Source organism: Opisthocomus hoazin, chromosome 5 (genome assembly GCF_030867145.1).
Source record: "Opisthocomus hoazin isolate bOpiHoa1 chromosome 5, bOpiHoa1.hap1, whole genome shotgun sequence".
NCBI classification, from domain to species: Eukaryota; Metazoa; Chordata; class Aves; order Opisthocomiformes; family Opisthocomidae; genus Opisthocomus; species Opisthocomus hoazin.
This window is the reverse complement of record NC_134418.1, coordinates 64133040-64147638: the sequence shown is the minus strand read 5'-3', so window position 1 is coordinate 64147638 and position 14599 is coordinate 64133040. Positions and strand designations below refer to the sequence as shown.

General features: G+C 40.6%; 1 protein-coding gene across 4 annotated transcripts in view; it reads right to left on the bottom strand.

Moving 5' to 3' along the window:
• The window catches only part of FAM13A (family with sequence similarity 13 member A), a 134110-nt gene that overhangs the window by 91761 nt on the left and 27750 nt on the right, over positions 1-14599 (bottom strand). For all 4 annotated transcript variants that reach the window (XM_075421512.1, XM_075421513.1, XM_075421514.1 and 1 more), the window contains exon 5: positions 14072-14231. In XM_075421512.1, the coding sequence (XP_075277627.1) occupies positions 14072-14231 (160 nt within the window). The remainder of the gene's footprint in view (positions 1-14071; positions 14232-14599) is intronic.

Sequence of the window (14599 nt, the reverse complement as noted above, 5' to 3'; positions counted from 1 at the left end):
TCAACTTGGAGCCATAAAATGACTAGCATGCATCCTGCGCAGAAGTACTATCTGAGCATCACTCTTCTAAACCATTACAGACATCCAGAGAACGCTGTGAGGGGTAACGCTCATTAGCAATTGCATACTTTCCACTCTCATAAGAAGAAAAAAATCTCCAGTACAGCATAGCGGATGCAAAACAGGCTCAAGCTTTGTTTTGCTCAACGATCAGTGTAACCTAACTGCTTACATCTGAAAAATTACCCAAGTCCTGCTTACTGTCAATAGCTGCCGGTGACCACCTTTCCATCCCGCATTCCCCAAAAAGACAATCCCACCTGGAGAAACTACCACCTTCCACCTATCAACTCTGAATGATGCAGCAGAGTCCCTCCAAAACCTGCCCAAACTAGAGTACCTGCTCATCATGGCATCAAGCCCCACTTACCATTACTAAGGGAAATTTTCTACCATCAAGAGTACTTGGGCCAAAGTAAATAGTCAGCATCTGTACAGGACACTGTCCAAGGCCAGGTTTTTTTCTTATAGAGAATTGAGAAGATCATGGGGAAAGCCATAGACTATTCATTTAATTTCCTAACTTTGATAGGCAATATTTATTGGCCAATGATCCAGTCAGAAGTATGTCAGCATAAAGCAAAGCTTCTAGTCATCTCCTGCCTCTGCAAATGCAGCAAATTTAGAGGCTTTCAGATCTTCCTAACCTTACACTGTAATAACAACATCTATTGGCCCACTCTAAATCATGGACTGTTGTTTTCCATGAGATGTATTACCATTGTACCAAAACGCCTAAATACTTTATATTGCTCAAACAGGTCAGTAAGTCTGTAAGCTCCCCTCAGGCATGCCTGAGATTGTCTTTTAGCTCCGGGTTAACAAAGCAGTGCTTCCTGAACCTCAAGTAAGATTCTTATGTAAGACTCTGCTATAAATGCTGACAATTATCAAAACCCACTACAGAGCACAGCTGGCTTGTCCATACCCCCCGAAACAGAAAAGAACTCACTTAATTCAAATCCCAGCCCAGCATTCTTACACTTAAGTCGGATGAATTATACTGGCCCGAGAAACAGGTCCTCTTCCTTAGGAAGGCTATTGTGTTGGTAACCAAATTTTTCTCTCTCTGGCAGATTCTCTGCAAGTCATACAAAATGCAGATTTTACCATGCATGAGATTCCACCTCAATAAAAGCTTTAAACCAATTAACTATTGAGACCTCAATGATTAGGAAAGATTAGAACATCCCTAGAATACTCTTTGACCTATTTATTTTTCAAGAGAATAATCCTTTCACGTCAAGAAGAGCTGACGCTAATAAAGACAGGTGGTTGAGTACTCCAGCTCCTAGCTTCCTCCCACATGAATGAAGAAACACAATAGGTCAAGGGCATCCTTAAAGGAGAGACTAAACCATAGGCAGGGTATAAGATACTTACCAATGTCTCTTACTCAGTTACTCTTCTCCCTGCAATTATTTCTCTTTATGTTTATCTCTTTGGACAGACAGACCTACCAGGATGACTGGTGGAAGGGTGAGAGTATTCAATTACATACTTATTTTCAATTACATACTTGACAGTAGTTCAGCTTCAGTTATTCATTATATTGTTTCTTCAAACAGAATAAACTATACTGGTTCCTTTATCCATTGCCACTACTAAGTAAGAGGGATTCATACAGCATACTTGCATCTTGCACTGTTATCTGGCTGGGACGCAAAGTGCAAACTGAACAGAACACCACCATTTCTTTTATCCTTTTCAACAAGTTGTTGAATGGGCACAAAAATCATTAAGTTTCAGCCTCAGACAACTCTAGTCCCAGAGATACTGAACTGCACAGTGAATTTACAGTCTCTTGTATTTGCAGCACAGTACCACACTGTAACACAAGACTTTAAATGCGTCTGATTACAATTGCCTCAGGAAGGAATTAGTAAAAAAAGAGTAAAAGTGATGGTTATACACTGTGCTCTATTGTAATGATAAACTTCTTTGTTGATAATTTGGTATTCCAAGAAATCTTTGTTACAATCTCATTATTATTGCTGTCTCACCCTCTCCTTCTTACTTCGTTCAGTAATTAATCTCTTTTTGGCCCCACAAACCACATAATCGGAGGAAAGTTTTAAATGCTGTTAGAAAGCATCAGATCTATTTCGTTAGCTGTTAATACCTAGAAGACAACCTCGAATAAAACAAACTCCAACTTCATCAACGTGAATCTTTTTCTTAACTAAGGTATGGGTTAGTTTTTTTTACAGAAACAAGGAGTCAGACTGCATTCTGATATAAAGAAGGTGCAGCTCTGAACTTCACCAAAATGTCACTGCATTTACTGCATCAAAGTATTTGGCCTTGTGCCCCAAAAAGAGAAAAGCTATTACACATGATTGTTTGCTCACTGACTTTATGCAGGAGCTTTGACAGAAAAAACAGTTGTTGTCAGTGATTAAGGCTGCAAATGTCAGCGATTAAGGCTGCAAATGTCAGCACTAATTTTTCATCAGAAAAAAAAAATCATGGTAGCCCGTGGGGAGGATCTGACAGAGATATACAAAGTCATGGGTGGTGGAGAGAAGCTGGACTGTTCACTATCTCCTTCAGTTAAAAAAAAAAAAAAAAAAAGGAAAAAACCCAGGGTGACCTTCAAACAACACTAGTAAAAACCATGTTTCTAACAAATAAAAGGAGTTCATTCGTCACATGAGAGGAAGGAATTTGTGGCACTCTTTGCCAGATGACATGTTGGAAGCAAAAAGCTTACACATGTGCAAGGGGTCCACAAGACAATTGCTCTGGACATCACTAAATATACAAATCACATCAAGACCAAGAAACCTCTGAGAATAGTCACAAACTGGTAGAGTAATTGAAGGGAACACCTTGCTGCCCTATTCTTACTCCTCCCTGGACATCCACTTATGGCCTGTGTGGGAGGCAGGACACTAGGCTAGATGGATCCCAAGTCTGAGCCAGCACAGCCACTCTTACGTAGGATGAGCAACCATTAAGAGGATTATTCAGTGCATTCAATGCTGCGAATGTTTGCAGAAATGATGCATTGGCTGATTGCACTGGGATAGCCTGCAACGGCTGACTCTTTACTGGCTCATCAGCTGCACCCCACAGAGGAGGGAATATTCTGTTTCCCTCAGCAGCACCCCACGTAACAGTGCAATGCAGCCTTTGCTCCAGGTAGTCGTCAGCAGGGTCACACCTGCAATTTTTCCCTAGGCCACAACAAAAGTGCACAACAGTGTTGTCCTTGGAGCCGTGCAGAAGAAACAGTGAATTTCAGAGTTTCTGCTCTCCCTTCATTTATGTAGGAGTGATGAATATTACTGAAACCAACGCTGTCCCCTGCACAAAGTTCCCTGGAGCACAGTAGCGCAGCCGTGCCATGCAGCAGTGCTGGCAAGGGTGCCAAGGCAGAAGCAAAAGGGCCACAGCAATTACAGAGCTGCTCCTCCCTCCTACTCACAAGGTGAAGAAAATATGAAATCTCTTCCCCTCTGTGACCATGCAAAATAGCTCATGGCTTATTAAGGCTCTGTAAGATATGCAAAGCATAAAATAATCTATATTTTTAAGACTAAAACTATGTAGCTGATGGCATGGGGACTTTCAAAAGCATTTTCTAATTCACGTGGTCACAGGTATTTTCATGTATGTCAACTGGATGAAACAACTAATTTTTATGCAGATATCAGTTCACAGAGTCGTCATTCAGTGGCACAGATACCTTCAGGAAAAAGAGAGACAGGTAATTACAAAAAAAAAAAAATCTCTTCACAATGTATTAGGTATCCTTTCCATTTTTTACCCAGGAAGTGATGAAAACATCCTTGTTAGAAGGAAGAAGAACATTAGCAAAGCTGTTAAACATTCTCTTATCTAAACAAACCATGTAACCAGCTAGTATTTATATATGGGATTTTTGCCTTGGTTGCTATTGGCATACAGGAAGAAGAGTAAAGCTGACTCGGTACCTACCTGCTGTTCTATCTTGCTATACTTTAATAACTAGAATTCAGCAGAGCTGTTTCAGACAAGTAATAAAAAGCAAAATCTCATAGTTTGCAAAAAACGCATCACTGCTTTTCAATATGAAACTAATACCCTGTTCAGTTCCCCTTTCATTTCCTTTTGTTCTCCCAAGACTATTTATGTATATGACCTTTTACCTGAGACCATATCTCTTAATAAACAGCTAAAGGTTACTCTGTTTCGCTTCAGTACAACCTTAACCTACTGCAATTATTGCCATGAAACACGTACAAAGGTCATGAATTGTGATACAAAAGCAAGCGAGAGATGTGGAAATCCATTATTTTTAGAGCGGACTGCAATACAGAAAAGGAAATCACAAACATAGCAATAATCCTGTGATATACCTCTACGCTGACAACTACATCTGTGGAATATCATGGTGTTTTCTAAGAGAAAAGAGAAAAACGTATCTCCAGCTGTCCAGGAGGACCAGTTACAGAATACTGCAAAAAGTTAAATTGGTAATGCTGGGATCAAACATAATTCCAGAACTTGTAAAAGGTTGCAAAGACTTCACTGAGTCACAGCGTTCATCTTCCATGCCCATCCCCACAATTTGTAAGCGCCTGTCATATATTAGCTGGCAGGATTAAGGCATCATGCAACAGGTTAATGACCACGACTCAGCTTCTCACAGCTGAGGTACAAATAAGCAGCCTGTAGCAGAATTCAAGATTTAAAAACCAAATCAAACATTTACAAAGTGACACAACAACACTGCTCTCTTGCTGGGTGTACCTAACGTGTGTGTGTTCACTAACAACAGAACTAAGATCAGTTCCAGGGGAACATTTTCTTCTCCCTTGCAATTTTGAAAACTGGAGTTGGATTTATTTATTTACTGTGATGTTATTCATAAATAGAAAAAGTATTATATAAACGAAAAATACGACCTAGCCACGGGAGAACCGAGGCTCTCCAGAGCTGCATCTCATGTTACAGTTGCTTAAACTCAGTCTCAGAAAAGCTAAATTGCATTTCTGATCTAAAAATCAAAATACTCACAAGGAAAAACACTTTTTCACACATGGAATTCAGCAATGATACCTTTAAAAGGACTACCTGATGTTGCAGTAATTAGGGAGTCCTAAATGTCTCTATATTGTTCTAGTTATCAGTGTAAGGTTTCCAGCATACAGAGAACGGACGCCTTTCCTTAACAGTGAAACTGAGATGTTCACTGCTGCCAATTAAGGTCAAACGCTGCTGGGATCTGCTGGATAGATCGGATTTTGAAGGGCGTACGTATTCAGACACATACAGAGTGTCTGGCCCCTTGTGGCCCTTGCATCATGTACTCCTGTTGCTCTCGGACTGCCCCGAGCCCTGTTTGTTACAATCAAGTTTTGGGGCACCAGAAATCCTGCAAAGCAGTGGCTGTTACAGGCGCACCAGAGTGTACCAACCAGCTTCTCCTGGTCAGGCTGGTCTTCATAGCACTCAAAGCAGGGCTTTTCAAAAGTGCACAGGACTTACACTGAAGTCAATGAGCATTTCACTACTCTGTTATAACAGGAAAAAGAGCTAATTCAGCGCTGAGCCCTCCTGAAGCTCCCACCTTGAAAGTACTACAGGTGAAGCTAATGGCAGAGGTCAGCAAGAATTAAACCCCCCCAGCCTAAAAATGTCTCACACCTCATCGCTTTCGATCAGTTCTGACTGCCTGCAATACGTCCTTGTTACAAAGACAGCACTGGCTCCTGATTTATACAGTGGGAATAATGCTGATCATTTTGGGTAACCTGATTAACTGAATGACTAATTAATGAGAAACAGAATAAACATTGGGGATTCTGAACAGGAGGAACTGAGAGATTTGTCTTAGTAGAAAAATACTCATCCTCCTCCTAACCTCCTTTTTTCCCTATGGGTACAGAAAGGGTGCTCAGGAACAGCTGGCTAGAGCAGCAGGGGCTCGCATGCTTATTTTACTGTGCCTTGTTTCTTGGTGCTGACTTTGATGCTTCCCTTTCGAAAGATGTTGTTGTACTACTGACCGAGAGGGAGCACTCCCAAGCACTAGATCTTGATGTAACCAGCCCCCCTCAAAAAAACCCACCTCACAACAAAACAACAAGTGGCAATGAACGAAAAACATTACAAGTAAAACATGTGCAAATATAGACTGGGACACAAATACATATATGGATCTTGTTTTCTCTACACTGGTATTATCATGGGGCAGTGATAATATCACTGGGTATTTGTTTAAACAAAAAAATGTGAAAGAGTAAAAGCAAAGTCCCTAAGCATCTCAACTGCAAGATTTTCTAGCTGGGCTCAAAAAAATATAGTATACTAGAAATACGGACAGCAGGATAGAAAGAGACATTTGTTATATGCCCCTGTTCCCTTTAAACGTGCTAAATCTTAATGTGTTAAAATGAAAATATGGTTGGTGAAATTCTAGCTATAGAAATAGCAGCACAATCATTTATTACTTTATGGTGTTTAGCATTAACATATTTGTGTAAATATTCAGGATTGCATTTAATAACATCACAAATGACAGATTTATAATCTTGTGAATGTTTTAATGAACTTCAAGAGCAGAAATCTTCCGTTTTAATACTACATATACAGAGTCGTGCAACACAGCAGAACTAGAAGCACTGGAGAACTAGCTCAAAATTACACAAGGAATTGTTTAGGGATCATCTGATTTTTCGCTTGCCTTTCTGAATCACAGCCTAAACATAACTATCCTCCTCATTCCAGATTGAATCTGCTATAGGTGAAGGGTTTGGAGGCTTATAAACTTTCCCCTACAAATCTCATATTGCTCATTTCCTGTCAGCTCACATCTTAAAATGTCATTCTGGCTGAATCACTATATACCCTTACTATAAACATGCCCATCTGCTCGCTGGCGGACAACTGCGAAGTGAGTATTAGCTGAAGAAATACTGAACAGAAAACCGGAGACAGACTTCCACAGGTGCTCCTTCTCCTCACTCACTTTCCACCCATCTTCACATCTCTTGCGTGAACCCACTCCTACCCTTGGAGGCTCCCTGGTCCAGGCAGGAGAAAACTGGCATGACTTGCCCAAATAAGGGGATACGGAATGAAATGGAAACATTTGCTGAGACCTTCAGGAAGGATTTTCAAAGGAGATCAACTCCTGCTGCCTCCTGATGGGATGATCAACTCCTGATGATGATTAATCCATTTCTGAAAGCTGACCATTAACACGATGCTAAAATGGTCCCAGACATGAAAGAAGAATAAAGGAAAATATCTAGACCCTGCAGGCTTAGCCAGGGCAGCGTAACATGGATTAGAAGCGGATGCCTTTTTTCCTGACGTAAATGAAGGATTGCTCTTGTGTCTGCTGAATGCACAACCACAGTGCCAGAGCAATGAGGCAACAGGGAAGGGTGATTTATTTAGGGGGAGCCCACTCAGCCGCGGAGTTGGTGAGTTTCCAGCAGTTTCTCCTGGATCTTGTCAAGGGATTAGATCCTTGTGCTAAGGTATTTAAGTGAAAACAGCTGAGGAAGGGAAAGAAACATCTATTAGTGAAGACGTTGCTTTACACATCTGGGGAAATAATCTGAAACATCATAGCTTTCAGTGGAGATGTAGCTTTACAACCAGGTGCAAAGGCAGCAAAGTTAAGCCAAGACAGAGAACTTTTTGACCATCTTAACTTTCCTACCTCTCCTCAGGGATAAAAGGCTCAAATCCTACCAAGGGCTGAACGAGCTGGTCTGAGTGTTTAATCAGAAGGAGAAAGCAAGCACTCCACTTCAAAACAGTGCTGCCAAAGTCATCCGAAGCACTCTCCTTGACATAAAAAATGCACTTAGGGCCTTGCCTGGCTGGGTTGGGCACCACACGCTTTACACACACCAAGCACCAACAGACGAAGCTACACACGGTGGATTGCTTGCCTCCTTAGAAATCTAACAGCGGACTTGCAGAACACAATGCATGCACTTTTGCTGCCATTTAAAGTACAAAGAAGTATTTTGCCAACTAATCCTCCCAGCTGAAGTGGCAGATTTTGTTAGAAGACTGGAAGCAAACAGGATAAAAATGCAAGAAGTTAATTGCATCTAAAATAAAACGGTTGTTTTGAAACTATTCCTTTCTGCAAAAGCCAGCAGGAAGTCAATTTCTGTAGCTCTTCAGGGAGTGAAATCTGCCTGTTCAGAGGTCATCAGAATGCACCTACATTATATTCACAATGTTGAAATTGCACGTTTATAATTTTACTTGACTTAATTTTAACATTATAACTTAAATTTTATAAATGGACTTGTTTTCTCTTCTGCATCAAGTGATATACAGGGCTATGTATTCTGCCACCCAGTGGGGGAAGAAAGGGAAAAGCCTTTCGCATTCCTGTACCAAATATGTAATTAAGGCAGGAACAGCATTACAACCTCATCATGCCAGTGCTTGTGTTCCAGTACAAACACTTATGTGCTCTGAGCTGACTGGTTCTTAAAACTAGAAGTGCTCTGTCAAGAAGGCATTATGGGGAAAAGGTGAAGAAAACAGGAAAAAAAAAATCTTGTAACCCTGCATGACTAGTTAATAGGTTCTATGTTTTATTTCAAGACAATAGTGAGCTAAAAACGTTGTACTACTAAACATGACATGTTTCACCTGAAACCAGTGGAAGAGGTAACTCCAGCAATCTCACAAGAGTGAGTCTCAGAATAGTCTGCCTGCCCAGATTTCCCTTGCAACTTGAACTAAATAAAAATCCTCTTCACTGCCTATTTTTGATCATTAGAGAAGCCTCATCACTGTTATTCAAAGGTCCCATTTCATTGCAGCTGTAACAATACAACACTGGCTAGCTATACAACATAGGACTATATGCAGCTGTAGTTTGAACAGCACTTCTAAGATCTTTGCAAATGAAAGGTCTTTATTCAAAATATTATTTTTGTTGTTTCTGTAGGTTTTTTAAACCTGTTTATTCAAGTAGATGATAAAATTGGCAACGCTGCAACTCAAGATTGACTAATCTTTCACTACATGAGTTATCACTCAGTTCAGCGCCATGAAAATCTATCAGGACCATACCCATGCACACTAGGAATTCTGCTCCAAAGCAAAATGTAAATGATGCTTTATTGTAGTACCCTGACACTTACACTGTGATAAATGCACAGCAGTGCAGATATACTGTCAGAGAATTAATTGTTCACACGTAACACTGCCCAACAAAAACCAGCTATTTATGATCCTGAAATTCTGAACACAGAGCAGACAGCTAATCAGAACACTCAACCCACTTCTCCACTCATATCTGTCTTCCAGACCTCCACTGGGTTAGGAAATTAAACTGAAGCTTGAATAAATCTTAAGGATTGTAATAATAGGTGGCTGCAAATAAGACCTGTAAACCCCTACAAGCTCCAACTTATTTTGGAATTAAAAAAAAAAAAAATCAAACCCCATAATTCTTTTATGGGGAGGAATTTCCAAATATATATGTACTTTCTTCAGAAGTGTATGTTATACTTCCACCTGCTGGCCGCCTACCCGGAAAACCATATGGATCTCATTCTACTAGGTGAAGTAAAACTAATTAAGTTCTTCTAGGTCACCAGGAACCTGACAGCTCAATTTCCCATTGAAATAGAAACTACTCTAAGATGAATTATCTGTTTTGTGAAAATTGCACCTTTTTTTAACATAGAGGTTTCCAAAGAAAAAATCCCCACCATTTCAAACTATAATCCGACCATATGCCTGAGCAATTAGCAAAGTGAGGCTTCACAGTCCTGTGAACAAAGCAACGACTGGAATACAGCTTGCAGAGATTTCCAGGCCCTTGTTGTTTGAGTTATGATCTACTGAGAAAGCAAGCTAAGAAATCCCTTTAGCTAGCATAACTTGTCTTTCCCAATGACTGGGCAATCTTTAAAGAAGAAATCTAACTGAGGTGAAGGTGTTCCTGTGTCTCCTCAGTGTATATATGGTGCAAGAATTGTAGTTCACTACCAACAGCACTACAGAATCACGTCTCTTTCCCCCATCTCTAAAATTTATTAACTTTTGGCTTCCTTAAAACAGATTTTCTTTAAGCTGCCATAATCTGTACCTGATTGAAATGCTCTTACTCCTTCTGGAAGTCTGTAGCATTGTAGATTTCCTCTAGCTATGGTATGTCTACATGGTAGACAAGATGCAACTTGCTCCACTCGAGCTGTTTTTCCTTTCCAATACACTGCTCAAAGAGAAGCTTGATGCTTTCAAGACTTTATCTGAGTAATCCACATACTCTTGTTTTCATTTTAAAAGAGTAGTACTTTCTGCTCTTAAAAATCCACTGATTTTATGACCAAAGTGTGGTAAGGTCTTAAGATATCCAGACCATGAAGTGTCAGGAGTCACGCAAGTTCGGGAAGATGGTAAACATCACCAAGCACATGAGAGGAGGTACATGCCAATATTGGGACTGGATGGCATGAAACACTACTCCCCTGTTTGTGAGTATTTGCTCGAAATTAATGATTTAGGGTTGATGTTGACTTCAAAAAAGATGATTATGAGGGGATAATGTGAAGCAACAGGCACCTAAGCCATCTCAGGAATGACCAAAGACTGCAGGGAGAAATAATATTCTCGCAATTCCTTTAGGCACTAACTAAAGATAGGTTCCCATTTTTCCAGTTCAGATTTCAGCACCAAAGTAAAAGCGATAAGAAAAAACAGGGCTAATTTTGTAATGCAGTAAGATAGAAAGGCATACTAGAGCCCTGAGAGAAGTGCATCATTCGATGTTGCACTTCTTGATGTCTTTCTTTTTTTAAACCACTGTTACTGGGTTTCAGGTCTTGATCCAAGTTAGCCCTGCAAATTTGTGGCATTCTTCTCCCTGTGTAAGAGTTTCGTGCTTACAGGTGGTCTTTCAAAACTCTTAATCAAGAAACACTTGAATCAGCACCGATGGCTTTGACTGTCATGAGGTTAATCTCTTAACACAACGTAAAAACTATTTTCTTCCTCTAAGTACCTCCCCACCTCCATTCTGAGAACCTTACCTTTGGGTAAGACTAACAGCAGTATTCCAACCAAAAGGAGGCATTAAAGCTTGTCTAAGAAGTGTCTCAGTAAGCCCTAGCCCGACATTACGCACTCAGGAGAACACATAAGGCAGGTCACATTACCACAAGCACTGTACTAACTTGGAGGAGAAGCTATCTCCACATTCACAAACATAAAAGCACAGCAGAGAAATACGGACTGCGGATGGGCTACAGCACGTATGCACAGTGACTGGAGGTGATGGAAGGCCAGGTACCAAGAGTGCTGCAGCTTTTGCACTTCAGTACGCACTGCCAGACTTTTCTCTGGAGTGGGAATGAAGGGCGATCAGAATTGAGTACAGGAAGAATAGCGGGACAGGGCTGTGGGAAGTCGGGAGAAAAATGTAAGCATGGAAAAGAGGGAGAGGAGAGAGTGAAAGCAATCATGGGAAAGGTAGCTATGGAGTGACTCAGGGTGAAACACTGGCAATACAGTGACTGATCTGGGGGAGGAGATGACAGGAATACCCCAGACGCAAGTAAGCGAGGTCATCTAAATCTCTTCTCCTCATCCTCCTGCTGCTCACAATGTAAAAGCTAAAAAAGCCATTTAGATAAGTGCGGCTGAGTCTGGTAAAGGGCAGGTCCTCATTTTCTTCCCTTTCCTTGCTGTCTGCTCCCCTGTTCCACCGTGGTTCATGCTTGAATGAGATACCCTTAAAATCAACAGGGCCTCAGTTTATGAGCGCGCTGTCCTGAGCATCCCAGATTTTTCACTCCTTCCAACAGGATTACCTGGTAAAACTCTCTCCGGCTACCTGTAAATATGAACTAATCACTGGCTTTTCAAGAAGCAGTAACTTTGCTTACAAATGGCTTGCTATTTTCTGGACACTGTGAGCCAGGTCATGCCATATAATTCTCTGAGGCGTTCTTTCATGACACGGATCAGCTATCTCCTACTGTGTGTGACAGCTCACGCATCAGCAAACTGGCAATCACTTTTCTCTATTGAATCTCATTTACTACCACTTGGCTTTCTCTTCAAGTGCATCATCTTTAGTTTATTATCCAAATTGGCTAGGATAGGGGATATCTGCTAGGATACAAGAAAAGTAACCTTTTGGAATGGTATAAAGCATCCTTCCAAAGAGACATCTGACAAATCTCAGCAAACACTTCTTATATAACTTTGCTACATAAAATTAGATGCTTCTGTTTCTTGTGTTTGGGTGTTTGTCTTGGTTAAGTTAGAAAATGTCCCACACAAATTAGATGGACAAGGAACAAGGTCAAATTTTTGCAGCAGACTGCCAGCAGAATTTGGAAGCTGTCAACAAGATCCAAAGACACAAACACAATGTAAGCCTTTGTGTTTAGGCATGGCTCATTCCTCTCAGGCAGTCATTTGTCTCCTGAGGCAAAGGGATGGGCAACATTTTTCATCTCACTTGAGTAACTATGTCTTCAGGCTACTTTGCTGGAGTAATTCTGGTTGTCACCCTGCACTTGGATAGCCTAGATCTTTGAACTGCTGTGGGAAGTCTCCACCTTTGTGCATTCCCAATTACTAATAAGTCCTTAGCAGTGAAACACTGTCTTGGCTTTTGCAACTGGCTGAGGTTTGAAGGAGATGGAGCCTTTCTTCTGGGCTCTTTAAAGTACTGCAGCTTTTTACAACTACGTTCTTCTTAACCTACTTTTGCTACTGAAGTGACCATCACCTGCTAAACATCGATTTCACCTGCCAGGCAGATCATTTCCATCACACAGAAGTTCCTCTGACTTCAGTAACATATATTAGGGAGGACACTGAAAGTCATCAATCATTCTATCTCCTTCCACAGAAGTATTTTAGGTGAATGTTTGCAACAGCTAAAAGACTAAACAGCTAAAAACTTCCTCACTGACTCACCACCTAAGAAAACAACCAACCCTTCTACAGACAGTTGGGTCCAACTCGTATAGATGGCCCTGCAGTTCAGATTCAACTGACCCTCTTGCAATTCACTGCAAAGACAGAGATATTTTCGGCTGATTTCACTTAACTGGCAGAACTCGGGCTCACACCAAGCTTCTTGTTCTGCCAAGGTCAAAGAGACTATGTTTTTATAACTTATTTTCTGATGTTTCCATTCCAGCCAATGAAGGCTACAGTGATTTTATCAGTTTGTGCTTGCAAAACCCTACCAAGGGAAGGCATGTAGTTCAACCCTCTCAAACTCAAGTGCTCTAGAAGGGAGTAATTATCTCCACAGCTAACACACAAAATAAGGCAACTGCAAACCACCCTCACAACCATTTCCTGCACAGACTTCAGGTTGCCTCCTGTAGCAGACGTGGCACAAGCCAAAACTAGGCACTTCTAGCTGTCCTACATAGTCTTGTCAACTTTTTCTAAACTTTAGAATCCTCTGATGTTACGCACATGCCCTCTTCTTCCCAAAGATATTATACTTTAATTATATCATTTTTATTTAACAGTTCCAATGTACTTTCTTCAAATAGTAACTACTATTTAATGCTTGTCTTCAAGTACACTCAGAAATGGCTGTTCTGAGTCAGAACATGCGATTTTTAAATTCAGGTAGATGTTTGAGACAAGCAGGCTTCATAGCGGCAAAGGCTAGAGACTTCATACTGTCCTAAAGTATGAAAGTTCCTCATCACTGATGTACACCATAAATTATCACCATGTCAGAAAGCTTGACTACTTCCTAGAATTATTCTGCCTCCTCATTTAAAACCATCTGCTTTTTAGCAGATATATTTCCTATATACATAACAGTGAGTAGCTAACAAAGAATAAAGATGTTTAACAGAATCAACTTCCAGACTAGTAATGAAAATTAGCCTATCAGCAGAATCAATTCGTAAACTGTGTACTAATCAATAATGCAGAACATTATAACAACAGTGCCTGCCTCCCACTTACCTAAAAGATTTCTGAATTGAAGTCTGCAATAAGCCGGCATTACTGATTTGCTATAAGAAAACGAAGTATTAGAGATACTCACTTTTACCAAAATAATTCTTGCTAGCTCTTCACACACAGGTTTTTCTTCATCCTTCTTCAAACCTTCCAATTCAAACAAGGTGTCGTAATTTTCCAGCATTTCTGTCATTATCTTGTTGCAGATCTCCTGTTCTTTTATACCTTCAAATCCAGAGGGCACGCTAGAATTGGACAGAACATAAAGCAGAGTGTTATAGGTACTCAACATACAAAAGTTCTTGCACAGAGCCTCTGTAACGTTTCAGCTGTGGATACAGACTGGCTACCACGCACAGGACTATGTTGATGGTGGTAACAATTATCATGGTCTGTTTGCAGCTTTTCTTACTGATTTTAAATATTGTATCTGTTGGTCAAACTATCTACTCAACAGAATCTAGGTAGAGATCTAATTGAAACAATCACCAAATGAGATAACACCAACTTTACTAAAAGTTGGGTTCGTGACTGTAACATGGACAGCACAAGGCATTTAAATGCTCTGAACTGCTAATGGGAAGAGTCAGATTACTCCAAAAAGTGGTTTGTG